Source organism: Pan troglodytes, chromosome 16 (genome assembly GCF_028858775.2).
Source record: "Pan troglodytes isolate AG18354 chromosome 16, NHGRI_mPanTro3-v2.0_pri, whole genome shotgun sequence".
Classification (NCBI taxonomy): Eukaryota; Metazoa; Chordata; class Mammalia; order Primates; family Hominidae; genus Pan; species Pan troglodytes.
In genome coordinates this window covers 59,509,583-59,535,731 of record NC_072414.2, presented here as the reverse complement: position 1 = coordinate 59,535,731, position 26,149 = coordinate 59,509,583, and the positions used below count along the sequence as shown (strand labels likewise).

Here is a 26,149-nt window from a genome sequence, read left to right as displayed (position 1 = left end):
CTTATTTCACTTGGTATAATGCCTTCAGGGTCCATCATGTTGTAACATGTGTCAGCATTTCCTTACTTTTTTTTTTTTTTTTTAAGATGTACTCTTGCTGTGTCATCAACACTGGAGTGCAGTGGCATGATCTAGGCTCCACCTCCTGGGTTCAAGCAATTCTCCCACTTCAGCCTCCCAAGTAGCTGGGATTACAGGTGCCCACCACCACACAAGGCTAATTTTTGTATTTTTAGTAGAGACAGGGTTTCACCATGTTGGCCAGATTGGTCTCGATCTCCTGACCTCAGGTGATCCACCCACCTTGGCCTCCCAAAGTGCTGGGGTTACAGGCATGAGCCACCACCCCTGGCCATTTCCTTCCTTTTCAAAGCTGAACAAAATTCTGTTGTGTGTATATAACACATTGTGTGTATCCATTCATCTATCAATGAACATTTAAGTTGTTTCCACCTTTTGGCTATTGTGAATAATGCTGATATGAACATGGGGGTACAAATATCTGTTCCTGTCTCTCCTTTCGACTTTTTGGGATGTATACTCAAAAGTGGAATTGCTGGATCATATTTTCTATGTTTAATTTTTTGAGGAATCACCATACTGTTTTCCATAGTGGCTGTACCATTTTACATTCTCACCAAAAGTGCATAAGAGTTCCAATTTCTCCATGTTTTCACCACCACTGGTTATTTTCTATATTTGTTTATAGTAGCTATCCTGTTGGGTATAATGTGATATCTTACTGTAGTTTTAATTTGTATTTCTCTAATGATTAGTGATGTTGAACATCTTTACCTATTCTTGTTGCTCATTTGTATATCTTCTTTGGAGAAATACCTATTGAAGTTTTTTGCCCATTTTATGTATTTATTTATTTATTTTTGAGACAGAGTCTTGCTCTGTCTCCCAAACTGGAGTACAGAGGCACGATCTCAGCTCACTGCAACGTCCGCCTCCCAGGTTCAAGGGATTCTCCTCCCTCAGCCTCTCGAGTAGCTGGGACTACAGGCGTGAACTACCACACCCAGCTAATTTTTGTATTTTTAGTAAAGATGGGGTTTCACCATGTTGGCCAAGCTGATCTTGAACTCCTGACCTCAGGCGATCTGCCCACCTCGGCCTCCCAAAGTGCTGGGATTACAGGCATAAGCCACCGCACCTGGCTTTTTTTTTTTTTTTGCCCATTTTAATAGGGTTGTTTTGTTGTTGTGATTTATTTTTTTAAGGAGGAAAATTACATTTTGCTGTTATAAATTCAGAGAGGTTTTCTTTCATCTCTTATTACCCTGATCCCAGTATCGAATCCTTAATCCAGAATCTGAGCCTTTCTCACCACCTTCACTGCTACTACCCCAGTCCAAACTATTCTTTCATCTTCTGTTTTCGCCCTTGCCCCTACTACCAACAGTGTTATCTACCCAGTTGCCACAGTTAGATCAAGTCACTTGTTTGACTAAAACTCTCCAAACAGCTTCTTATCTTGTGCAGGAAAAAGGCCAAAATCCTTTTCTTGGCCTACAAAACTCTACACATTCTGCCCCTCATCCCATCTAAACTCTCAAACTTCATTTCCTACTAATCTCCCTCACTCCTACCAGCCTCCTCCTCACTGTGCCTTGAACATGTCCCGCATCCCACCTCAGGGCCTTTGCATTTGCCATTTCCTCTGCTTGGATTGCTCTTAACCTAGATATCTGCATGGGTCATTACCTCACATTCTGTAGGTCTTGACTCAAAGGTCACCTTCTTGCTGAGGCTCTCCCTTGGCACATTATCGAGATTGCAGGCCATCCTCAAACCCATAGATACAAGCATGAAGGCATGCACAATTCCTAATCCTCTTCCCTAGTGTTTTTCTCCTGGCACTGATTGCTATTTTTTTTTTCTTTCTGTTTTTGAGACAGGGTCTGGCTCTGTCACCCAGGCTGGAGTGCAGTGGTGTGATCTCAGCTCAATGCAACCTCCACCACCTGGGCTCAAGCGATCCTCCCACCTCGACTCCCTGAGTAGCTAGGACCACAGGCGTGCACCACCATGCCCAGCTATTTTTTTTGTTTTTGTATTTTTAGTAGAGACGGGGTTTCACCATGTTGGCCAAGTTGGTCTTGAATTCCTGGGCTCAAGTGATCTGCATGTCTCTCAAAGTGCTGGGATTACAGGCGTGAACCACTACACCCTGCCCATTTATCACTATTTAACATACCACATGTTTTACTCATGAAGGGATGAAATTGTGTGTTTTATTCACTTCCATATCCCTAGTACCTAAGAGAGTATCTGGAATGTAGTGGGCACTTTAATAATATTTGCTGACTGAACAGGGAGTTTTGAACGCAGAGTAGGTTGAGTAATAGGAATGCAACTTCCATTGCATGTTGCATCCCCTGCCTGCCTTGAACATCAATCACTTGCCCCCTTGCCTTTCCACCACCACCACTACCAAGACTGCCACAGTAACAATTATAGACTCCCATTAAACAGTACATTTTATTTAAAATATTGATTGCCTCCTATGTTTAAGAAATTCACCTGGCCGGTCATGGTGGCTCACGCCTGTAATCCCAGCACTTTGGGAGGGCGAGGCAGGTGGATCACAAGGTCAGGAGATCGAAACCATCCTGGCTAACATGGTAAAACCCCATCTCTACTAAAAATACAAAAAATTTGCCAGGCGTGGTGGCATGCAACTGTAGTCCCAGCTACTCGGGAGGCTGAGGCATGAGAATCACTTGAACCCGGGAGGCGGACATTGCAGTAAGCCGAAATCATGCCACTGCAGTCCAGCCTGGGCAACAGAGCGAGACTCCATCTCAAAAAAAAAAAAAAAAAAAAAAAAAAAAAAAAAAAAGAGGAAATTCACCTGTCTCCTTCAGCACCCAGTATGGGCCCTTGCAGATGACACTCCAATATATGTCGATTAATCTTGATTTAAAAGAATATAAGCCAGGTGCAGTGACTCACACCTGTAATCCCAGCACTTTGGGAGGCCGAGGCAGACCAATCGCTTAAGCCTAGAGGTTCGAGACCAGCCTGGGCAACATGGTGAAACCCTGTCTCTACAAAAAAAACAAAAATTACCCAGGCATGGTGGCACATGCCTGTAGTCTCAGCTACTCAGGAGGGTGAGGTGGGAGGACTGCCTGAGCCTGGGAGGTCAAGGTTACGGTGAGCTATGATTGCACTACTGCACTCCAGCCTGGGTGACAGAGTGACACCCTGTCTCAAAAAAAAAAAAAAAAGTTGCCCTTCTACACACCAGCAATGTCTTTGAAATTTTGATTGAAAAAATAATGTATAATAGCAATAACAAAACAATAAACATAATTATTCTCATGTTGCGTGATATCTATTAATTTTGAGACGGAGTCTCACTCTGTCATCCAAGCTGGAATGCAGTGGCACAATCTCTGCTCACTGCAACCTCCGGCTCACAGGTTCAAGTGATTCTCGTGCCTCAGCCTCCTGAGTAGCTGGGATTACAGGCATACACCATCACCTCTGGCTAATTTTTGTATTTTTAGTAGAGATGGGTTTTTACCATATTGGCCAGGCTGGTCTGGAACTCCTGACTTCAAGTGATCCGCCTGCCTCGGCCTCCCAAAGTGCTGGGATTACAGGGGTCAGCCACTGCCCCCAGCCCTTTTAATTTTTTTTAAAGGCTATGAAGAGACAGACAAAAAATGAACACAAACTCCCAAGAGTGTAACAGGAGAGTTGCCCTGTTCTGTTTCGGCAGGAATGGAAATGAAAGTACACTCACACAGAGGCAGAAATTACAGTTCCACAGGTCATTCATGGACCACCACTATATGCTAAGCCTGTGGATTTTAAATACTCTAAAATGAATTAATTTATTAATTTAAAATTTTATTAGACATAATTTCTACATAACACATTTTTCTTTCTTCTTCTTCTTTTTTTTTTTGAGATGGAGTCTTGCTCTGTCGCCCAGGCTGGCATGCAGTGGCGCGATCTAGGCTCACTGCAAGCTCTGCCTCCCGGGTTCACGCCATTCTCCTGCCTCAGCCTCCCAAGTAGCTGGGACTACAGGCGCCCGTCACCACCATGCCCAGCTAATTTTTTTGTATTTTTTAGTAGAGACGGGGTTTCACTGTGTTAGCCAGGATGGTCTCGATCTCCTAACCTCGTAATCCGCCCACCTCGGCCTCCCAAAGTGTTGGGATTACAGGCGTGAGCCACCGCGCCCGGCCGCACGTTTTTCTTTCAGTAGAGTAGACTGGTGTTCCTACAAATCACTTAAACTTTATTTTTTCTCTCTTCTTGTTGTTTAAACTTATCTATATTACTTTCTTTATATGTAGTCGTAATCATAATAACAAAGCACTTCCGCATCCATTGTCTGACAAAATTATCTTGTGCATCTTACGACAAGTGTAGAGGAGAGTCTGAGAATGTGGACTCTGTAGACAGACGGGAAGAACACTTACCATGCGTGGCCTTGGGCAAGACCCTTTGGTTTCCACAACTGAAGAATAAACATAAAAACTGTACCTAATTCATGGGGTCGTTATGAGAGGATTAAGTGAGTTCATATGTGCCAGGTCCTTAGATGAGGACCTGGCACAAGTAAATGCTGTGTAAGTGTTAGATACATTTCTTATTGTATACATGAAGACATTAAGACTTAGAAAGCTCTAATTTTTCTCAAAGTTACTCCACCAGCAGTGGTAGAGCAAGAACTGAAACCATATCTTTTCTCTTCAAAGCAGGGTTCTTTGTATTCCACATATACTGGAAAAGCGGTAAGTACCAAACTAAATAGCATGGTTGGGAACCAGACAGACATGCAGCAATGATTATAAAATTTCTGAGTTAAAGGGGACTTAAAAAATCACCAATCTAATCCCCTTCCCATTCAAGAATTTTACCCGCCCCCTACCCATCTCACTAAGGAATTGACATGTAGCTTCTGAACAGCTCCAACAACAGAAGACTCACTGTCTCAGGAGGTAACCCATTCCATTTTCTGAGGATTAAAACACTCTTTTTGTCTTCTAGTTACTAACACATTACTTCTAGTTCTGTTTTAAAAGAGTAAGTCTAACTGATTCTAGGACTTTCTGTTTCATGTTTCACTTCATTTACTTCTACACATCATTCTAAATTTGATTTTAAAATAGCAAAATTATTGTATGAGAAAACAGGTGGCACCATTTGAAATACCTCAAAAGGAAATTCAACAAGATTACAATCTCTTATCTTTCAGCATACATAGTTAATTCATTACATCTGAGATAATATTTCAAAACTTATTGCTGTTCTTGTAAAGAATCCATATGATCTCCAATTAAAGTATCCTGTTTTTTAAAAAGCTATTAAAAACAAAGGCAAGTTTTCCTTTTAATTTTGAATCATCACATATTTATTAAACATTGAGCCTTTATTATATGACAAGTGCTGGAAAGAAAACTTCATAACACATGGTTCTCACCCAGTTGTGGACAGCAGTCTTTTCAGTATGGCTTGAATGGACTCTGTAAATAGATTTAGAACTGCTAGATTTTGTTGGCAGGGAAAGTTACTAGGATTTCCACACTGTCAAGGCAACATTGACAAGTGCCTTCAACACCGTCAAGGCAAAAGTATTTCTTGGATGAATAAATGACTGTTGATTTTGAAATGTGATCTAAAATTAAGTTACACTATTTAGATTTTTATTCAAACTTTCAAATTCTTGCTTCCTTCATATTGTAAATTTAGAGATTTGAAAACATAAGAAACTAAAATTTTGGTGGTCATCTCATAGCAAGGGTCTTGATACAATGTGTAAAAAGGTAACAAAAGTATCTATTTTCATCTAGTTCTTACACATCTATATCTTCTGAAATAAAAATATCCACTTTAAGTGGAGTTTTACATTTATATCTATTTGCTAGAGTATTAATTTTTTATTTTGTATATTTTTATTCTTCCTTTAGGGTTTGAGTAGACAACTTTTTAAGTCTGATTTTAAATTATGAACTAATATGAAAATAGAGTAAAATGAATCACTTTGTGGTTAATAAATTCAATGTTCTGTTTACAGACAGATTGTTATAAAATTACTGATATATTCTCGCAGAAGCAGTAAAGGTTATGTCAAATAAGTACTAAAAAAATTATACTACGTAGTGTTAATGATGTTACCTTAACATACCAGCTTCAGGGGCTGCGTAATTGTTTCTGCTAACCCATAAATTTTTGAGTAACAACAAAATTATTGTGATTTTTCTTCCTAAATAATTCATACATTACAAAGCATGTATGTAACAAGGTCCATGAATCACTAAAGCATATAATGATCATATATCTAGTGACATATCTCTTTTCATAAGATGAATTCAAATAGATTTATGTATTTAGGTTAACTAAAAAATACTGAGTTTATAAGGTTCATAATTCTATCAACAGCAACAACAAAAACTTCAAATCTTCTTTAAGAAGTTGTTTCCATGATTTGCTTTTAAAACTGAAAGCTTTTGTTTATCAAAATCCTTGTTTAAGCTACTTTTCATGAAGTTTTACAGCTTTTAAATTGATACTATAAATATCATTGAAGATAAATTAATAATATAATGGAGTAGTACAATGTTCATAAACTGTATTTAAAATGATATAAGTGCAACTAAAATAGCCATAAGCAATACTACATAAAACCACTTACTAGTAGTAGCTGATATTCTTTATCCAGCAACTAGGATCTAAGAAAGGATATTTTCATTTACTAACACTTTACGTGCCTTACGTTGGTCTTATCTTAAATAATCTTGAACCAAATGTATCCTTTTCATAATGCTACTAAAAATGATCCCAAATGAAATTTCATAAAACTAGGTTTCATAATTAAAATTTGTTAAATTCTAAGACTGCAACATACAAAATGATGTCAACATGCTTTAACTATTTTAATCTCTAATATTTTTTAACCTCCTGCAGTCATATTTTATCATACTCACACTGAATCCTTTACTAATTTTTAAAAATTGTTTTTAATTGTGGTAAAATACATATACATAATATTTACCATCTTAACCTTTTTTTTTTTCTTCTTTTTAGAGACAAGGTCTTGCTGTGTTGCCCAGGCTGGAGTGCAGTGGCTGTTAACAGGCACAATCATGCCACATCGCAGCCTTTGAACTCTTGGGCACAAGTGATCCTCCTGCCTCAACCTCCCATTAACTGTACCATTCAATGGTTGTATGTACATTGATGTTATTCTACAACCGTCAATACCATCCATCTACAGAACATTTTGCATATTGCAGAACCCAAACTCTGTACCAATTAAACACTAATTGTGCATTGTCCTCTTCTTTTTTTTTTTTTTTGAGATGGAGTTTCACTGTTGTTGCCCAAGCTGGAGTGCAATGGCATGATCTCGGCTCACTGAAACCTCCGGCTCCCAGGTTCAAGTGATTCTCCTGCCTCAGCCTCCAGAGTAGCTGGGATTACAGGCATGTGCCACCATGCCCGGCTAATTTTTTGTATTTTTAGTAGAAATAGGGTTTCACCATGTTAGCCAGGCTGGTCTCGAACTCCTAACCTCAGGCGATCCACCCGCCTCAGCCTCCCAAAGTGTTGGGATTACAGGTGTGAGCAACTGTGCCCAGCCTGTCCTCTTCTCTTTAATAATCTTAGCCTTATTAAGATATAATTCCCATGCCATACACTTCTTTCATTTAAAGTGTACAATTCAGTGGTTTGCGTATAGTCAGAATTGGGCAACGATATCAGAATTGGGCAACCATATCACAATCAGAATTGGGCAACCATATCACAATCAATTTTAGAACAGTTTCATCAGCAGCAAAAGAAACTCCATGCCCCTTAGTGGTGACTCCCCCATTTCTCCCCAACCTCTTCAGCCCTAGGCAACCACTAATCTACTTTCTGTCTCTGTAGATTTGCCTATTCTGAACACTTCATATAAATGGAATTTTATGAGATCTTTTACGACTGGCTTATTTCACTTAGTGTAATATTTTTAAGCTTCATCATTGCTATAGCTTGTATCAGTATTTCATCCCTTTTTTGAATGAGTAATATTCCATTGTGTCACTGTGCTACGTTATCTGTTCAACTGATGAATATTTTTGTTTCCACTTTTTGCTAGTATGAATAATGCTGATATGAACAATCGTGTACAAGTTTTTGTGTGGACATATGTTTTCAGTTCCCTAGGGTCTATACCTAGGAGCAGAATTGCTGGGTCATATAGTAATTCCGTATTTAATATTTTGAGCAGCTGCCAAACTTTTCCAAAGCAGCTGCACCAATTTACATTTCCTCCAGCCATGCAGGAGTTTTTCACTTTCTCCACATTCTCATCCACACTTACTATTGTCTTTTTGATCACAGTCATCCTAGTGGATATGAAGTGGTATCTCGTTGTGGGTTTGCTTTGCATTTTCCTAATGATTAGTTGAACATCTTTTCATGTGCTTGTTAGCCATTTATATATCTTCTTGGAGAAATATGTGTTCAAATCAAATTTTCAATTGGGTTGTTGAGCTTTAAGAGTTATTTATGTATTCTGGATATAAGTCTCTTATCAGATACATGATTTGTACATATTTTCTCCCATTCTGTGGGTTGTCTTTCATTTTCTTAATAGAGACCTTTGAAGACAAACATTTTACATTTTGATGAAGTTGTATTTGTCTATTTTTTCTTTTGTCATCTGCCTTTATCCTTTTCTGAAATATTGTAGGTTGGTGCAAAAGTAATTGTGGTTTTGCCTTTTTTTTTTTTTTTTTTGAGACAGTCTCACTCTGTTGCCCAGGCTGGAGTGCAGTGGCGCGATTGCAGCTCACTGCAAGCTCCGCCAAGTTCACGCCATTCTCCTGCCTCAGCCTCCTGAGTAGCTGGGACTACAGGTGTCTGCCACCATGCCCGGCTAATTTTTTTATTTTTTATTTTTAGTAGAGATGGGGTTTCACCGTGTTAGCCAGGATGGTCTCAATCTCCTAACCTCATGATCTGCCCACCTTGGCCTCCGAAAGTGCTGGGATTACAGGCATGAGCCACCACGACCGGCCACCTTTTTTTTTTTTTTTTTTTAATGGCCAAGCTTGTGTTTGTGGAAACTGTTTTAGCCACATTTTCATTAAAAGAGAAAAAAATTCCACATCTGATCTCCAATTTATATTAGAAAACTACTCTGTGGACTGTGGTCACTACTAATAACACTTCTTATTGTTGGGAAAGCCCTGGTGAAACATTTGTCAAGCACAGAAAATGATATGAAAGTGAAATATAGTAATTCAGATTTGTGTTCTATTGATTGTGTAGCTTAAGTAATTTTTCATTACTAACATAAGATTTAATACGTAAAGATTCTGACTTGGCACTAGTCATTAGCATGTAATTGAACTAGTAAAAAAGATCAGTTAAAGCTGTGTTGATTACCACCTTATCTTTGAAAGGCGATTAAAGACCTCAATCATTGCAACAAGATTTGATCGTGCAGTCTTTATTGGACATTGATCTTTCAGCAAAGTGCAGTTACATTTTCCATTAATTTACAGTAACAGAGTTTAACTCTGATACTCTAGACTGTTGACCCAGGTGAGATGTAATGCTAAGTACTTGTTTAGGTTAAGATGCCCCCAAATGTCATTATTGTCTGAGTAACAGTAGATACTTAATCCACTAGCTTTAGGATAAGGTTTCTGTTATCTACATTAGCTTTTCAGTGCAGTGAAACCAAGATCTTTGCCTTTTATGTCATCCTACTTATTCAAACATCATTCTTTAACAGAGTTAGAAGATATTTCATGAAGAACTATAGATGTTCTGTGCTTACAGTTTTGGGCGAATATAAATGACATGAAGTAAAATGTACTTTAAAAGATACACGGTTTTAATAATTACAAATGTTTCAGCTAGGCCTGGTGGCTCATGCCTGTAATCCCAGCACTTTGGGAGGCCGAGGCCGGCGGATCACCTGAGATCAGGAGTTCAAGACCAGCCTGACCAACATGGTGAAACCGTCTGTACAGAAAATACAAAATTAGCCGGCGTGGTGGTGCATACCTGTAATCCCAGCTACTCAGGAGGCTGAGACAGGAGAATCGCTTGGACCTGGGAGGTGGAGGTTGCAGTGAGCCAAGGTCGCACCATTGCACTTCAGCCTAGACAACAAGACTGAAACTCCTTCTCAAAAAGAAAAGTTTTAATTTTTATGGAAGTCAATGTTAGAAAAATATTAATGCCCCAAAATGTGTGGTAAACTATAACTGTTTCTACAATTTGGCATTTTAGGACACCAACACTAAGAAAATAGAGATTTTTGTATTAGCAGCCTCTCTCATGCTCCCAAATAGGTTACTGCATCTTTATAGTGGCTCACAACTTACACAGGAACTAAGAATTTTGCCTAGAAATTTGCCTAGAAATTTATTCCAATACGTGATAATTCATTTGTATAGAAATAACAATAGAAGAGATGCAAGGTTTTGTACTAAAAGTACACCTTTATTAAAACAGTTTTGGTTGGATCACAGACAAAAATCCTATCAAAGAAATATGACAGAAAAGCTAATCAGTGGTTTCACCAATTAAGAAAACTACTGATATGCAGAAGAGAAGGGCCTCTTCAGCGCCCCATATGCCACTTCAGGGTTAGTGGGCATGTGCCATCAATGCATCTCTCCTTCTCTATCACCTTATTTTTGAAATTTTTTAATTAATGAAGTCCTTTAAGTATAATGGAGCAGAAGAATGTGGATTATAAAAACAGAGCTTTTGCAGAGACAAAAGTAAAATTGATGTACATTTTCGGGTAGAAATGTCTCTTGTTTCGTTCTTCTCAGATTACAGGTGGAAAAACTAAGACACAAAGGAGGAGAGTTATTAGCCTGAGGTCAAAAAGTAAGACAGCACCAATACTAAAAATAGACTCAGTCTCCTGACTTAACACATTTATACTTTCTCCCTTTCAGGCCATAATACTTTGGTGTAATATGCAGCTTTAAAGAAAAAACTTAAACCATTGCTGTTCAATGGGAAGTATTGTTTTCAGACTACAAGTTTACAAGACTTAATAAATCCAATGAATGATATTTAAATTTTAAACCACGCCTTTACCCATTGTTGAGTTCATCCTTCACCATGATCAACTCCGTAAGAGCAAGAGGTCTATTGATTTTCATGTAATACAAGAAAATATCACATTTACTTAATTGTTATACAGTGAGCACATCAGACAAGAAATCAAGGCCCTGTTTAATGCTGCAAGCAGCAGAGAATTACAGAGATCAATAGGGTAGTTTGTCAAAGATGTTCTCCAAGGACACTTACCTATCACATATGGGCAAGAAGTCACACTGACTATAGCTATTGAAAAACAGGTAAGCAGAGTCAGCAGTACAAATTATCAGAAATCAAACAGGCCAGTGTGAAAAGAGGTACAACTCTACTGAAAAGCTGTATTTATAGTCTGGTAATTAAAAACCATTTTATCAGCCTTGTGTTGGGACCAAACCTTTACAGCCACTATTGACAAGACCAGCAGCAATGAATGAGCTGTATTTGACTTATAACTTATGAGCTATAGTTATTTAACTTTGCCCATTACAGAGGAAATCAGTTCTAGCCTTCCCCGCAAAATGCTAATAGTCAGTTGTTTTATTATTAATGAAGCTTAATGTAACACTATCTCCTTTGTGTAAGCCATTCATTTAACTAGTGTCAAGTATATTCTTCTGGACTAAATATATTGGCATAAGTACTTCTTTGATTAAAGTGTTACTTAGAATTGCTTTTAGACAAGTGAACACCACATATATTTGAAGAACAGTTCACTCTGTAGATCATTTAAAATGACTACCTTTAACGAAGCTAGTTTGTATTACTTCATTATTCTGGTGCCTTCACCTCAGTCACTTCCACTCACTTTCTCTACTGACTTGACATAAGCATCCAAATGTTGAATTTTATAAAATGTTTTGCTACAAAAATGTGTAAGTGTTGCACAGTATCAGCAACACATTAACATAAAATGATATATAATGTATGTTTGTAATTATGGGAGAGATCATAAATCTTAAACACCCATTGGTTTAGAAATTAAATAGTTCTACTTAGTTCTCCCTAAATTACTCCAAATGTCTGAAATTTACCATTCATCTGGGTATTTTGTGACTACCCCAAGGATATATTTTTTAAATGACTTGGCTTTCAAAAATGCAATTAAGTTAATAAAATTCAAATGCAAAAGTGCCATTAGGTCTTTAAAATTTCAGCCCACTCCCTATTGCCAATAAGTCTATGGATATGTACCATTTCAGTTAATTGCTTTTATAAACAGTTACCAAATTTATTTTTCTGCATCTTTCTAGAAGATCTTAATTGTTCTTACAGCTTTATAGGAAAGCTGTTTTAACTTTTAATAAGTCTGAGTTTCATTCACCTTGCTACACTTATATTAACCAGTTATTATTACATTTTACAAACGATATGGTTTTGGACTCTTTAAGCAACAAGAAGTTTCAACATTACACTCCAACCCCTCCTCCAGGTAAATGGCACAAGGCCTTTAAAACCTTTCTATTTACAATCCTGGCGGCTGAATGGTTTAGACTTGAGATTACAATTAGATTCTCATCAATTTTGGATTTGCCAATGATGTAATATTTCCATCATACATCCTAATGTCTTCTACTTCTTTTTCCATTGTTACATAAAAGATTTTCCCCCCTTCTCTTTTGTGTGGGCATCTATATTTTCTCTTCAGAGTTGATTTAAATTGTTAATTAACTATAGAATCTATTACATTGTAATCATTTTTTATCTGTAGGTTAACCTAGTTCTAGGGAAAAAATGGTGTGAAGCTTCATGTGTTTGTAGTTCACATCAGCTAAACAGAGTATGTAATATATAACGATGTATAAAAAGCTTCACCTCTTGAGGGCAATGATTCATCTTAAAGAAGCAGATACTGTAGAAAGAAAAAAGTATTTGCAAAAGTTTTATTTTAAAGGATCAAAAATAAATACTGCACATATACACAGAGAAAATCCACTGATATTTATGTTCTTCGATGCACACTTTCAATACATGGCACCTTCATCTTCTTTATTGAGAAAATAAACTGTTATGGGTCCATAACTGGTATGCACAGTCTCTGTGACTCTGGCAAATAACCAGGAGCCAAGTCCATATAATAAAGTTGGAATACCTAGAAAACAAACGAATATGTATAAACATCAATGCTTATTAATCATGCAAGTTACTGACCACGTTTAACACTCTTCAGCAATGTTAACAAATTACAATGTGATAAAATATAAAAATATTAATCAACATTGACTCTGATTATCTAAGAGCTCAATTTCATCAACGTGGCACATGATGGCAATCACGTGAGTCCAGAGGTTTTCATACTATAGACAAGGCGGGTATAAATGTTAATTCGAGTACTTCATAAATTCATTACCCTCAAATAATCATGAAGTAATGCTATATTCTTTTCATAAATAAGAAAATGGAGAAGAATACTCATTAATTTAGTTGTAGATGCTCCTGATTATTAGCCTTGAGCTAAAATTACTAAGTTAACACTACTGTTTGTTTGTTTGTTTGTTTGTGAGATGGAGTCTCACTCTGTTGGCAGGTTGGAGTGCAGTGGCGCAATCTTGGCTCGCTGCCACCTCAGCCTCCAGGGTTCAAGCGATTCTCCTGCCTCAGCCTCCTGAGTAGCTGGGACTACAGGCGCGCGCCACCACGCTCAGATAATTTTTGTACTTTTTTAGTAAAGATGGGGTTTCACCATGTTGGCCAGGATGGTCTCGATCTCTTGACCTTGTGATCCTGGGCCTAGGCCTCCGAAAGTGCTGGGATTACAGGTGTGAGCCACCGCGCCCGGCCAACATTACTGTTCTTTAAGTTAGTAGTAACACTAATGGTTGAAGTAATTTTTGTACAACTTAAAAGAAGCTGGGTCAAAGAGCTGTCTTTAAAATCTAAAGCAAAACCTAACTCCAAGTAAGATTTCAGTACAACAGGCATGAGAAAAAAAACTATTATTAGCATTTTTTCAATTGATCTGAAAACAACCTCGTTTCAACCAATTTGAAATAGATATATAGTAGACTCCAACATGTGTTTCTTCTTTGGAATTGATAAGATTTTGCTGCTTTATTTGAGATTAGTTGCCATTTGTGATACATGAAACTAAACACACTATCCAGAGATATGTATTAAGCACTCACATGCATATAAGACTGTTGGCACAAAACAAACTTTCACAATTCCTATCTTTTTAAAGGTACTTATTTAAAATCAATGACTACTAACATATTAAAAACATATGTAATAAAACCATAGGCACATGAATCAATAAACACTGTATGCTCTGGACAAGCATTAATTTTATGCTCTTATGTGGGAAATGGGCAGAAAGTGACACTTTAAAAGGATAGCTGTACATTTGGAAAATCACTTTCTTTCTAGTAATAAAGAAAGTGGCTGGGCACTGTGGCTCACGCCTGTAATCCCAGCACTTTGGGAGGCCGAAGCAGGCGGATCACCTGAGGTTGGGAGTTCGAGACCAGCCTGACCAACATGGAGAAACCCCGTCTCTACAAAAAATACAAAATTAGCTGGGCGTGATGGCGCATGCCTATAATCCCAGCCACTCAGGAGGCTGAGGCAGGAGAATTGCTTGAGCCCAGGAGGCAGAGGTTGCACTGAGCCGAGATCACACCACTGCACTCCAGCCTGGCGACAGAGGGAGACTCCACCTCAAAAAAAAAAAAAACAAAAAAACAAAAAAGCAACACATGCTCTGGACTAATCATATTGCTAAATTTTTGTCTTATTTTTCTGCAAGAATATATTTGCTGTGTTAAGCTCTTTTTGAGTGTGTTTGCTGAACCACTTTGTGCTTACTCCCTGAAGCTTCATTCCAGCCACTGTGATGCCAGAGATTAATCAGGAGAAGCATCACATCACTAGCTGGTAATGAGAAGGGGAAAAAAATGCCCATTCAGGCTGGCATCTCTCTATTTTTAGGAATATACTGGGTCACAGTTTGTCACCATCACAGGGTTCCCTGGAACTCCCATGAAACCTTTTATAGTGTATCACCTTCTTTGCCCTGATAATGTCCAAAAGAATCTCTGAATACCTCAAGGGAATGTCATAAAAAAATCCACAAAAACTAGAATAATAAAGCTACTTATAAATCATTTAACCGCAAAGAAAAAAAAAGGCAAGTGGCTCAGGGGTGGGAGGTGGAAAAAGAAGAATATGAACAAGCTAGGCAGAAATGAGAGTGAAGTATAGGGAGTAGTTGAAATAAAAAATAAATTTAAAATGCAATATCACAACTTCAAAGCTGAAAATCAATGCAGTGAGGAAGAAAAAAAATAGGCTCTAGAAGCAATTACTAATTTTCTAAGCATACTGAGACTAAAATACATAAAATAGGCCTCTTAAACCAAGGCTAAGTATATAAATTTAAGGAATACCTGGTGACACTGACAATTTTGTTTTATAGTATTTATCATAGTTTTCAGTTAACATTGATTTAAAAAATTCATACTTTTGAAAAATCACAAATACAGAAATAAACGGTCAATATATTTTCAGCTAAAATCAAGGGCTGATCAAAGATTACTAGCTCAATAACTACATTATGTCTTATTAAAAAATAACCAGCAACCATTAGCAGTGATGCTGTTTGACAGTAGATGGAGTTATGATCTGAGTCAGAAATTCTGTATTTTTTTCCCCTTGCTGTCTGTTTATTTAATGCAGTCAGACTAATACTCAAAATGGGAAGGTTTGCCACCTATATAACTTATATATTACAAAATCTTTGTAGCACATATGCTTTGAAGTCTATAAGATTCTATGAAAAATTCAATTTTTTCTGAAAAATTAAATTTATATCTGAAACATATAACATCAAAAGAACCTCCAAATCAGTTCTTTGCATAATAATTCACTTTGAGTCAGCTGAACAGTAGGTAAACCACTGTCAAATTAAGTACTTTAAAAAATTAGAATTCCTCAGTAAATCTCATTCATTCCAATGGTAAGTTGCTTTTCTTAAATCTCAATCTACTTCTCAGCAGGATACCTAGACTGGTAAACCATCAGTAAAATGTCAGCTTCCATTGAAGGGAAGACGGAGGAGAAAAGGAGCAAATGGGTAAACAGAAATCTTTATTATTTACAAAATGGAAAAATGAATTTGGAAGGGAAGAAGAGGAACAAAATCCTAAGTATAATATTAATAGGATATGTACTTGATCATCCAGAGAGACGATTGTACCTCACAGAATAGGAAAGGACCTATTATCTAATTCACATCCCCTCTACCTTCAGACAAAAATTAAAAATAAACGTTACCAGATGTGTTCACCACTTTAAAATATTTTTTAATTCCCTTTATCAGTATATCCCAATTTGTATTAAAGCATGCATGAGCAAAAAGTTGTCCTTTTTGCTTAACTTAGAACTCTTACTCCCATTTTAGCAGGATTTTTAGAATGTCCAAAAGACCATACAGACCATTAAATCACTCTCCCACATTAATAAATGAAACAAAACAAAAAACACTACAACTGTTGTTTCTTTCAACTTTAAAAGGTTTTACTTTTCTATGTGTGGAATGTTCTGAGTATCCACTTTTTTTGGATGTCTTAATATCTAAATCTAAAAGAGAGGCCCCTAATCATTAAGGTGCTCTTAAACAAAATGTCAACACTAAAAATGTGACTTTAAAGGAAAAAAAGGCATTTGGCTCATGGTTTACCTATAACTCTCCCGTTATGCTTTTCCTAACCTATTATTCTTTAGGGAAGAATGATTTCTTGCTTATGAAAAATGCTAAAATAAACTTACACTTCTCGAATCTAGTTAACACTCCAGTCTTTCCAAATAATTTCGAATTGAATTTCCTAAGTCACCTCACCCTTCAACTTCAACCAACCTCCAAAGTGGTGGGCATGCTCTATACAGTCCATCAGCCAAATAGTAAGAGGCATTTTTAAAGGATAACACGTTGCTAAACAATTTTCTCCTTACAGGACAGTCCAGTGGAGTAACGGCTCAAAAAGCCCACGACTGACATATGTGTTATTATAAGCACAAATACACAGACTATTTTTAACCTTAATGGACGGTCAGATTATGTAATAGTATTAGTAGTACGGCTGCGCAGGGTTTAGTTTTAATCCTGGCTTTAAAAACCTGGCTGGGTAACATGGTTCATTCAGCTCCATGGCTAGATTTTGAATCACTGAAATCTAGATTGATTTTATACCAGCTATTAGTAAGTTCAAAACATCTTGAGGCCTTCTGTTTTCCCCTGACCTATAAAAGATACACCAGTGTCCATGTTCGTACCTCCCTCTTCTGTCATTAAACCAAAAGAAAATAGACAGTAAACATCCTCAGGGCGTCTCCATGAAAATATACAAATATTAAAGATCTTTAAAAATCTTTTAGGCCTAGCACCTCAGGAAGCTGTTATGTCTGGTGAAAACCTTTGGTGCTTTTAGTAAAACGAACTTGCCGGGAATTCATACAAAGAAAACAAACTTAGAAGAGTAGTTCCAGTTATTGCAACATAAACGCAGCTGCAAAGTGATGTTCACGGGAATGAGTCCTGCCATGCAGTAGGACGGGTGTCAACTTCAGAGCCACTTTCTAGGGGGCGTTTCCTGACGCCCCCTGGCTTACTGCCCAGGCCAGGGGTCTTCTCTGGTTAACACGGGCAGGACAGGAGGGCGACCCGCCCCTCCCTAGGCCCGAGGACGCGCCCGCAGCAGGCGAACGGCTTCGGGAGCCAGGAGCTCAGCAAGCTGGGGACCCCCTGGGCGAGGAGTACAAAGGACCCCAGGCGAAGCCGGCGCCGGGAGGCAGAGCTGACTCCCGCGGGACTCTACCGGCCTGCGAGCGTTCGTCACGTGCTCGGTGGCTGAGGGGCCGTCCCGGCCGGGCGGGCTTCACCGCGTGGGTGCGGCAGTCGCCACTCACCGAGGTTGACGACCTTGAGCGCCGTGAAGAAGCGGTTCTGCCGGGCCAGGTCCTGCCAGGGAGCCTTGGAGCAGTGGTACTTGATGAAGGGGAAGCAGCCGGTGCGCAGGACGTGGTAGTTGGCGCCCTGCACCGGCCAGTTGAAGTGCGAGAGGCCGAACTGGTCGTTGCGGACGGCGCTGTAGGGCACGCAGAAGGAGGTCCAGTGCGGCAGGCGCCGCTGCAGCAGATGCCGCGTCAGCACCTCCGAGGCGCTGGGCTTGGGGCGGGCGGCGGCGCGCGAGGCCCACGGCCTACACAGCAGCAGGCGGAGCGCGACCTCGTGGGCCCTCCGCAGGGCCTCCATGGCCCGCCGCGCCGGGGACGCAGGCTGGTGTCCGCAGCCGCTGGCGCGCAAGCGCGCCCCCGGGCGAGCGGCGGGAAGGCCAACCGGCGCCGCGCGGGTGCCCGAGAGCCCCCGGGGTGCGGCGGCGCGTGCGCACAGCGGCCCCGCGGCCTCCCGCTGGGAGTGGAGTCCGAGGGATGGGAAGCGTGACCTGCGCGAGGCGGAGGGTCACCTGCATCAAGGAGCTGGTTTTGAGTGGCCAGGTGTGACCTCACGCCGTCATTAGTAACTCGGGCAGGGGAGGGATTCGGGGAGGTCTCATCAATTTGGGCCTGAGGAAAATTCAGGTGGAAGACAATTAAATAACCACCTCCGCAAGGGGCAGAACTCAAACCCAAGTCTCCCTCCCACGCCCTGGGCTCCAGGGAAACCCTTGGGTGTCGTTGTTGAAACAGGACGAGGCGTGACCCCGGGTCTGCGTTGTTTGGTAAGGCCGGGAGCACTTTTGTGTGTAGGTCCTCGCTGTCGGGTTCACTGTTTAAAATTAGTCCCAGAGATTTCAAAATCAAAAGTTTATTTAAAAACCTCACGTGTCTCGGTGCAGCGTCCGAACACACAAAGGCACCTCCCTCTAAGAACCTGGTAGACGGACCAGGAGCCTCTTATCGAGCTTTGTGGTCCTCAGTCACCCATTACCAATCCATTACTTTCGGAAAAGCTTTGCTCAAACTTTGCGGCCTCTTGAGGCAGTAACTTACAGACAAAACTGCTTTTAGAAAAGCATTTCCTCTTTTGTCCTAAACTCATTTTGTTTGGAGAGGCCATACATAAACAAGATGATGTGTCTGAAACCACCTTATGTAAATGAGGTACAGTAATTACGCGTTAAGCATCATATAACAATTACTATCGTTGCTAAAAACTCAAGGGGGATGTAGGATAGTATGGCGAAATTTTATATTCCCCAGTTTTTTGTTTTGTTTTGTTTTTTTGAGACGGAGTCTCACTCTGTTGCCCAGGCTGGAGTGCAGTGGTGCAATCTCAGCTCACTGCAACCTCTGCCTCCCAGGTTCAAGTGATTTTCCTGCCTCAGCCTCCCGAGTGGCTGGGATTACAGGCGTGCACCACCACGCCTGGCTAATTTTTGTATTTTTAATAGAGACGGGGTTTCACCATGTTGGCCAGGCTGGTCTCAAACTCCTGACCTCGTGATCCACCCGCCTCGGCCTCCCAAAGTGCTGGGATTACAGGGGTGAGCCACTGCACCAGGCCTATTCCCCAGTTTTTATTGAACATTGAGCACCCACCAACATATGCCGAATCTTGAACTTTACCTTACAGAATTTGAAGTTGAACTTTACCTTATAGAACTTGAACTTTATAGAATTTCTTTTTCTTTTCTTTCTTTTTTTTAGAAAGGATCTCACTGTTGTCTAGGCTGGAGTGCAGCGGCTCGATCTCGGCTCACTGCAACTTCCGCCTCCTGGGCTCAAGAGATCCTCCCACCCTCAGCCTCCCAAGTAGCTGGGACTGCAGGTGTGTGCCACCTACACTCGGCTGCTTTTTTTGGTATTTTTTGTAGAGGTGGAATTTTGCCATGTTGCCCAGGCTGGTCTTGAACACTTGGGCTCAAGTGATCCGCCCGCCTCGGCCTCCCAAAGTGGTGGGATTACAGATGTGAGCTTCTGCACTTGACCAAATTAAATTTTGAAAAAGAGTGGAGTCCTTTTTTAAACGAAATCTGTTGAAGATCCCCAACATATAAAGTTGGTTAAAACTTATGCTTTAGGCCGGGCACGGTGGCTCACGCCTGTAATCCCAGCACTTTGGGAGGCTGAGGCGAGTGGATCATCTGAGGTCAGGAGTCCGAGACCAGCCTGGCCAACATGGCGAAACCCTGTGTCTGCTAAAAATACAAAAGTTAGCCGGGCGTAGTGGCACATGCCTGTAGTCCCAGCTACTCGGGAGGCTGAGGCAGGAGAATCACTGAAACCCAGGAGGCGGAGGTTACAGTGAGCTGAGATCGTGCCACTGCACTCCAGCCTGGGCGACAGAGCGAGACTCCGTCTCAAAAAAAAAAACAAAAAAAACAAAAATAACTTATGCTTTATTACTAAGCATAAGTTCAAACATTTTTTTAACTTTTTATTTTACTTACTTTGTAGGCGTGGGTTCTCACTATGTTGCTTAAGCTGGTCTAGAACTCAAGCCAGTCTCTCACTTCAGCCTCTTGAGTCGTTGGGATTACAGAAGCCACCATGTCCAACTGTAAGTTCAAATTTTTTATATTAACTTTATAGATAAAAAACAAAACAATGAAACTTCAGTGTGTTGTTGTCTTGGATTTTCTTTTGTTTTGAGCAGAAAGGGGATTCATTGGAGGAAAATTAGGTAGCCCAAATAGTAAACAAGAAGTCTAGAGAACCAGGCTCAGAAAATGGGAAGGAACGAGGAGAGTCCGAACAGCAAAGACGTAGATAAGACCAACAGGAACTAGTCTGGCGAGCATGCCATTGCTGGCCCCACTGCCACAGGACTCTTGATCCTGTTGCTTGCAAAATGTTGAAGCTGGGGGTTGTGGTTGTGAAAGTGGATCCTTTGAATTGAGTTGTTCTTATCCCCAGCTAAAACAGTGGAAAAGCCAGGGGGAGAAAGCACTCAGGACATATGACATTACTTTAGAAATGTAGTTCTCGGCCGGGTCCAGTGACTCACGCCTGTAATCCTAGCACTTTGGGAGGCCGAGGCGGGCGGATCACGAGGTCAGGAGATCAAGACCATCCTGGCTAACACGGTGAAACCCCGTCTCCACTAAAAATACAAAAAAAAAATTAGCCAGGCGTGGTGGTGGGCGCCTGTAGTCCCAGCTACTCGGGAGGCCGAGGCAGGAGAATGGCATGAACCCGGGAGGCATAGCTTGCAGTGAGCCAAGATGGCACCACTGCACTCTAGCCTGGGCGACAGAGTGAAACTCTGTCTCGAAAAAAAAAGAAAAGAAAAGAAAAGAAATGTGATTCTCTGCAAGTCCCCCTGCTGAAACTGCCTGTTGTGACCTGAGACCAGTTTTATCTGTAACTGCTGAGATAACTTGCTGCAACTCTAGGACTAATTCTTCCCACTGCCATCCCTCACCTATTGGAGCTTGCCAGCCCCTCAGAACCTTACTAGTGCCAATGAACTTTCTCAAAGAGCACTATGTAACATTTTTCTGTTTTATAAAAGCTCCAACCTTCTCTTTGCTCTTCAGACATATTGAAGACCACCTGGTCTGTGTGTATATACCACATTGCAATTTTTTTCCGCAAAAAGCTGTTAAATTTAGAGATTAATCTCTATATCTTTATTTTAACTTCAACATAGTTGCAGTTACAGCAGACTCAGTATCCAGTTTATTTCTGCATCTTCTGTTTTGGTTGTATACTATCAAGAAAATTCCGATTTCTTCAGAGAATTAGATACAAATAAGAGTGGTTTTTAAATTATGCACCTTGAAATCTGGCCATGTGCTTCAATTACAAAAATGGCACAGGAGATTAATTATGAGATCTACACTGAAATGACTTAACCTAAAATTAATGTGTGGGCAGTTTGCAATATGTTAAATTTTGGCATTATCTCTCTTTTGGCAATATAAAAATCTTTTTTTAAAAAACATGACATTTGAATTGAACATGTGCAGAACCCCTGAAGTATGTCTGAGAAACCCTAGGTTCTGTGGCATGTGAGATGAAAACCACTGACAAAGAGAACCAGATATTACATATGTTCACTGCATTTTCACATCAAGAAGGCTTGAGAAAAGGGCTAGCAAACTGAAGGACTTCTGTTGGGAGCAGCTCTCTTGGCTAGACCTCGTCAGCAGTGAGGGTTTCTCTTAACCTAAGGCTCTTTCACTATCTCCCTTTCTTTTCTATTCTAAGGTAGAAAGTTCCCCCAAAGAGAGACGAAAATGGTGGGCCACACCCCATATTTAAGAGTGTTTGAATGAAACATTCCCCTACCTAAAGATACAGAGATGGAGAAAATAACATCTCTTCTGACTTTAAGATTATATGGTGCCACTTCCATAATTGAAATAAGATAATTTCTCAAAACAACAACAAAAACCAACCCGCAACTCAGATCATATGCTTGATTTTCTTTTCAGTTCCAATTCTTCATGGCTGTGAAACAAAGAGGCCTAGGGATGTGTGAGAAGGTTGGCACTCAAAAGACTAAGTCTATGTTTTTAAAAAAATTGTATCCTATAATTAAGAAAGCATTAAATACATTTTTCCACATAGCATAGAGAAATGGCATATCTCTTAGAAGGAACCCCTTAAAATGATTATAAAGACCGATACTGTGTACAGCATTTAGCATGTGCACGAATACTTCATGCTGCTCCTAGAAGGGACTTTGCACTCCTGTTTTTGTTTTAAAGGCATGTAGAACATTGTAGGTGCTTAGAACATATTAAAAATGAATTTTAGGCCGGGCGTGGTGGCTCTTGCCTGTAATCCCAGCACTTTGGGAGGCCGAGGCAGACAGATCACCTGAGGTTGGGAATTTGAGACCAGCCTGACAAACATGGAAAAAACCCCATCTCTACTAAAAATACAAGATTAGCCAGATGTGGTGGCACATGCCCGTAATCCCAGCTACTCGGGAGGCTTAGGCAGGAGAATCACTTGAACCCAGGAGGTGAAGGTTGCGGTGAGCCGAGATTGCACCATCGCACTCCAGTCTGGGCAGCAAGAGCGAAACTCCATCTCAAAAAAAAAAAGAAAAGAATTTTGTAAAATTGATAAATTGGGATATATTAAAATTAAAATTTTTTATTCATCAAAAGGCATATTAAGAGAATAAAAAGGTAATTGATAGAGTGGAAGAAGTATTTGCAATACATATATCTGAGAAAGCATTTGGGTATCTAGAACACACTCATACAAATCATTAAGAAAAAGACGATTCAATAGAAAAATGAACAAATATTTTAATGGACATTTTATAAAGGAGAATAACCAGTGGTCCAATAAACAGGTGAAAAGTGCTTGATTTCAATAATTATCTGAGAAATAGAAATTAAAAACCTCAATGCAATACCATTACACACCTACTAGAATGGCTAAAGTAGAAGAGACAGAAAATACTAAGTGTTGGTTAGGGTTTGGAGTAATTGGAACTCTTATACATTGCTGGCCCCCATTTAGGAAAAATTTTTGACAGTGTAGTACTATATATATAATAGCTGAATATAGGCGTGCCTTATGACCCAGGCATAACACACCTAGGTCTGTATTGGTATTTGTCTGCTTGGGCTGCCATAACAAAATACCACAGATTGGGTAGCTTAACAGAAATTTATTTCTCGCAGTTCTGGAGGCTAGGAAGTCCAAGATCAAGGTGCTGGCCAATTGGGTTCCTAATGAGGGTTCTCTTCCTGGCTTGTACATGGCTGCTTTCTCACTGTGTCTGTCCTTGCATGGTGGAGAGAGAGCTCTGCTGGCTCTTCCTATTTATTTATTTATTTATTTATGGTTTTGAGACAGAGTCTCATTCTGTTCGCCCTGGCGTGCAGTGGCACCATCATAGCTCACTGCAGCCTGGAACTTCTAAGATTCTCCTACCTCACACTCCTGAGTAGCTGGGACTACAGGCACACACCACCATGCTCAGCTATTTTTATTTTTTTTGTAGAGATGGGGGTCTCACTATGTTTCATTTATATATGATGTAAAAGCAGGCAAAAACTCATCTATGCTGTTAGTGTTAGAAGGCAAGACAGTGATTAGTTACCCTTAGCGGAGTGGGGCTAGGGGGAAACCCGTGATTAGAAGGAACATGAGGACTTGATCCTTTCTTGATCTGGATCCTGGTTGAATGAGTGTATTCACTTTGTGAAAATTATTTTAACTGTGCACATTTGATATGTGTATCTTTCTCTTTCTTTCCTCCTTTCTTTTTCTTTTCTTTTCTCTTTTTCTCTTTTGAGGCAGGATTTTGCTGTGTCACCCAGGCTGGAGTGCCATGGCATGATCATGGCTCACTGCAGCCTCTACCTCCCAGGCTCAAGAGCTCCTCCCAGCTCAGCCTCCCAAGTAGCTGGGACTACAGACCCGTACCACTATGCCCAGCTAATTTTTTGTATTTTGTATTTTTTGTAGAGACATGGTCTCACTTTGTTTTGCAGGCTGATCTTGAACTCCTGGGCTCAAGCGATCCTCCCACCTCGGCCTCCCAATGTGTTGGGATTACAGGCGCGAGTTGCGGTGCCCAGCTGATATGTATACTTTTCTATAGGTATATTACACTTCAATAAAAAGTTTGAAACAGAAAATGAGTTCTACAGGTAGTACTGTATATTAACACATCCTATTGTTAGCATTCATTAAGTATGTGCAGAGAACATGTCACTGTGGACTTGACCCAGATCTGATCCTGTACATGTACCGAATAGTTATTCTCATGTTGCTTTTCTGATCTTACTGTGAGATCCTGATTTACTCATATATTTCTAAGTGTGATTTAAAACAGAGTAGAGTAGGGATGTAGTATTCAACTCACTGCTATTCCCAGAGGGAGAAGTATAGGACAGTTACTGGGTGCCTATGTCAGCATGTTGGTAAAAGATAAAGGAACTATGAAAAAGAGATAGAAATGTTTACATTTAGGATTTTATTTTAAATTTCTACTTTGAGGCCTAAGGACCTTTGGTTCCAGGAAAGAAGGACCATGGAGAGGATGCTGTCCCATTCATATTCCAGCATGCTTTAGAACTTAAAAATAGATACTCACAGGAGCCACAGACATGGGTTTTCTAGAAACCCAAATCTGCTTAATGGCTCAGTGCCCTCTAAGCCATGCTCAGCACCAGAAGAGATAGCTTGAGAGACCCTTGCAGCTGGATGAATGTTCATTAATTCTCCCCCCTCCCACCAGTGGCAAATGACCCTCACTGCTCCGCTCCTGTATCCTTGTGTTGCCCTGGCAAAGACAATATACATTGGCCTTATGCAAAATTATCCTCATGGAAGTACTGAGTTATGGCAGAAGTCATTAGGAAAGGAAGGAGCTGCTGTATTCTTATCTAGATCTTCTTGAGTCCTTCTGTGGAACTGATTGATGTTCTGAAAACCCCCAAGAGCAGGCTGGCAGCTCGGGCTGCTGTTACAGAGTGGCAAGAAGAATTACTCTAGTAAAGCACTTCACTGTTAACATAGTGGGTACAGACTTCATCCAAAAGCATCTTGTATCTCAACTACTGTCGGTGTCTGTCTTCACTGGAATGTAGACTTCCTAAGGCCAGGGATTTATGTCTGTTTTATTAACTTTTGTGATCCCAGCACCTAAAACAGTACTTGGCATATGGAAGGCACTCTACTTGTTGAATAAATGAGGGGTATGGGGGAAAGTGGGTAAAGTGAATACAATTAGTACATTTGAAAGATGTCAGAGAAAGGAAATTACAATATGTAGGGTCAGTGGTTTTAACTAAAATTTTAATTTTGATCGTTGGAGAAATTAAAGTACAGAATAGGTAAAAAAACGTATCCAAGGTCATATATCAGAATCAAGACTAAAAATCATGTCCTCCTGGCTTTCAGTGTGCTTTTTGTTAGAAAACAGTTCTACTCCTGAAGCTGTCCTCTTAGGTTTAGCAAGAGTTCTGGACAGAAATAAAGTTACAATTAAGCATTAATCAGGCTGCTCTTTGGCCCACTTCCTTGTGACTGAAAGTCACACAGCACTATGTACTGACCACTTGCATCCCCACTGTTCCCATAGATGGGATTTCTGACTTCAGAATCGTAAGGCTTTTCTTTAAGAATTGCTTAAGATGTTTTTCAGATC

The 26,149-nt window shown here is 40.1% G+C and overlaps 1 protein-coding gene across 3 annotated transcripts; it reads right to left on the bottom strand.

Moving 5' to 3' along the window:
- Positions 1-12,957: 12,957 nt before the first annotated feature.
- C15H15orf61 (chromosome 15 C15orf61 homolog) lies at positions 12,958-18,456 on the bottom strand. Of its 3 annotated transcripts, none has more exons than XR_010151764.1 (2): positions 17,470-18,414; positions 12,958-13,180 (listed from the first exon to the last, which is right to left on the bottom strand). XR_010151764.1 is itself a non-coding variant. In XM_009429422.4 (2 exons), exons 1-2 carry the CDS (start codon positions 18,335-18,337, stop codon positions 13,053-13,055), a joined length of 474 nt encoding a protein of 157 aa, XP_009427697.2. In that variant the 5' UTR covers positions 18,338-18,456; the 3' UTR covers positions 12,958-13,052. The 3 variants fall into 3 exon arrangements, 1 of the variants encoding a protein (XP_009427697.2); XR_010151765.1 differs by having other exon boundaries at positions 16,855-18,407; XM_009429422.4 differs by having other exon boundaries at positions 17,992-18,456.
- Between the last annotated feature and the right edge of the window lie 7,693 nt (positions 18,457-26,149).

Coding starts and splice junctions, on each gene's coding strand:
- C15H15orf61 (XM_009429422.4), bottom strand. CDS start 18,337: ATGGAGGCCCTGCGGAGGGCCCACGAGGTCGCGCTCCGCCTGCTGCTG. Junction 13,181..17,991: donor GCTCAAGGTCGTCAACCTCG/GTGAGTGGCGAC, acceptor TTTGTTTTCTAG/GTATTCCAACTTTATTATAT.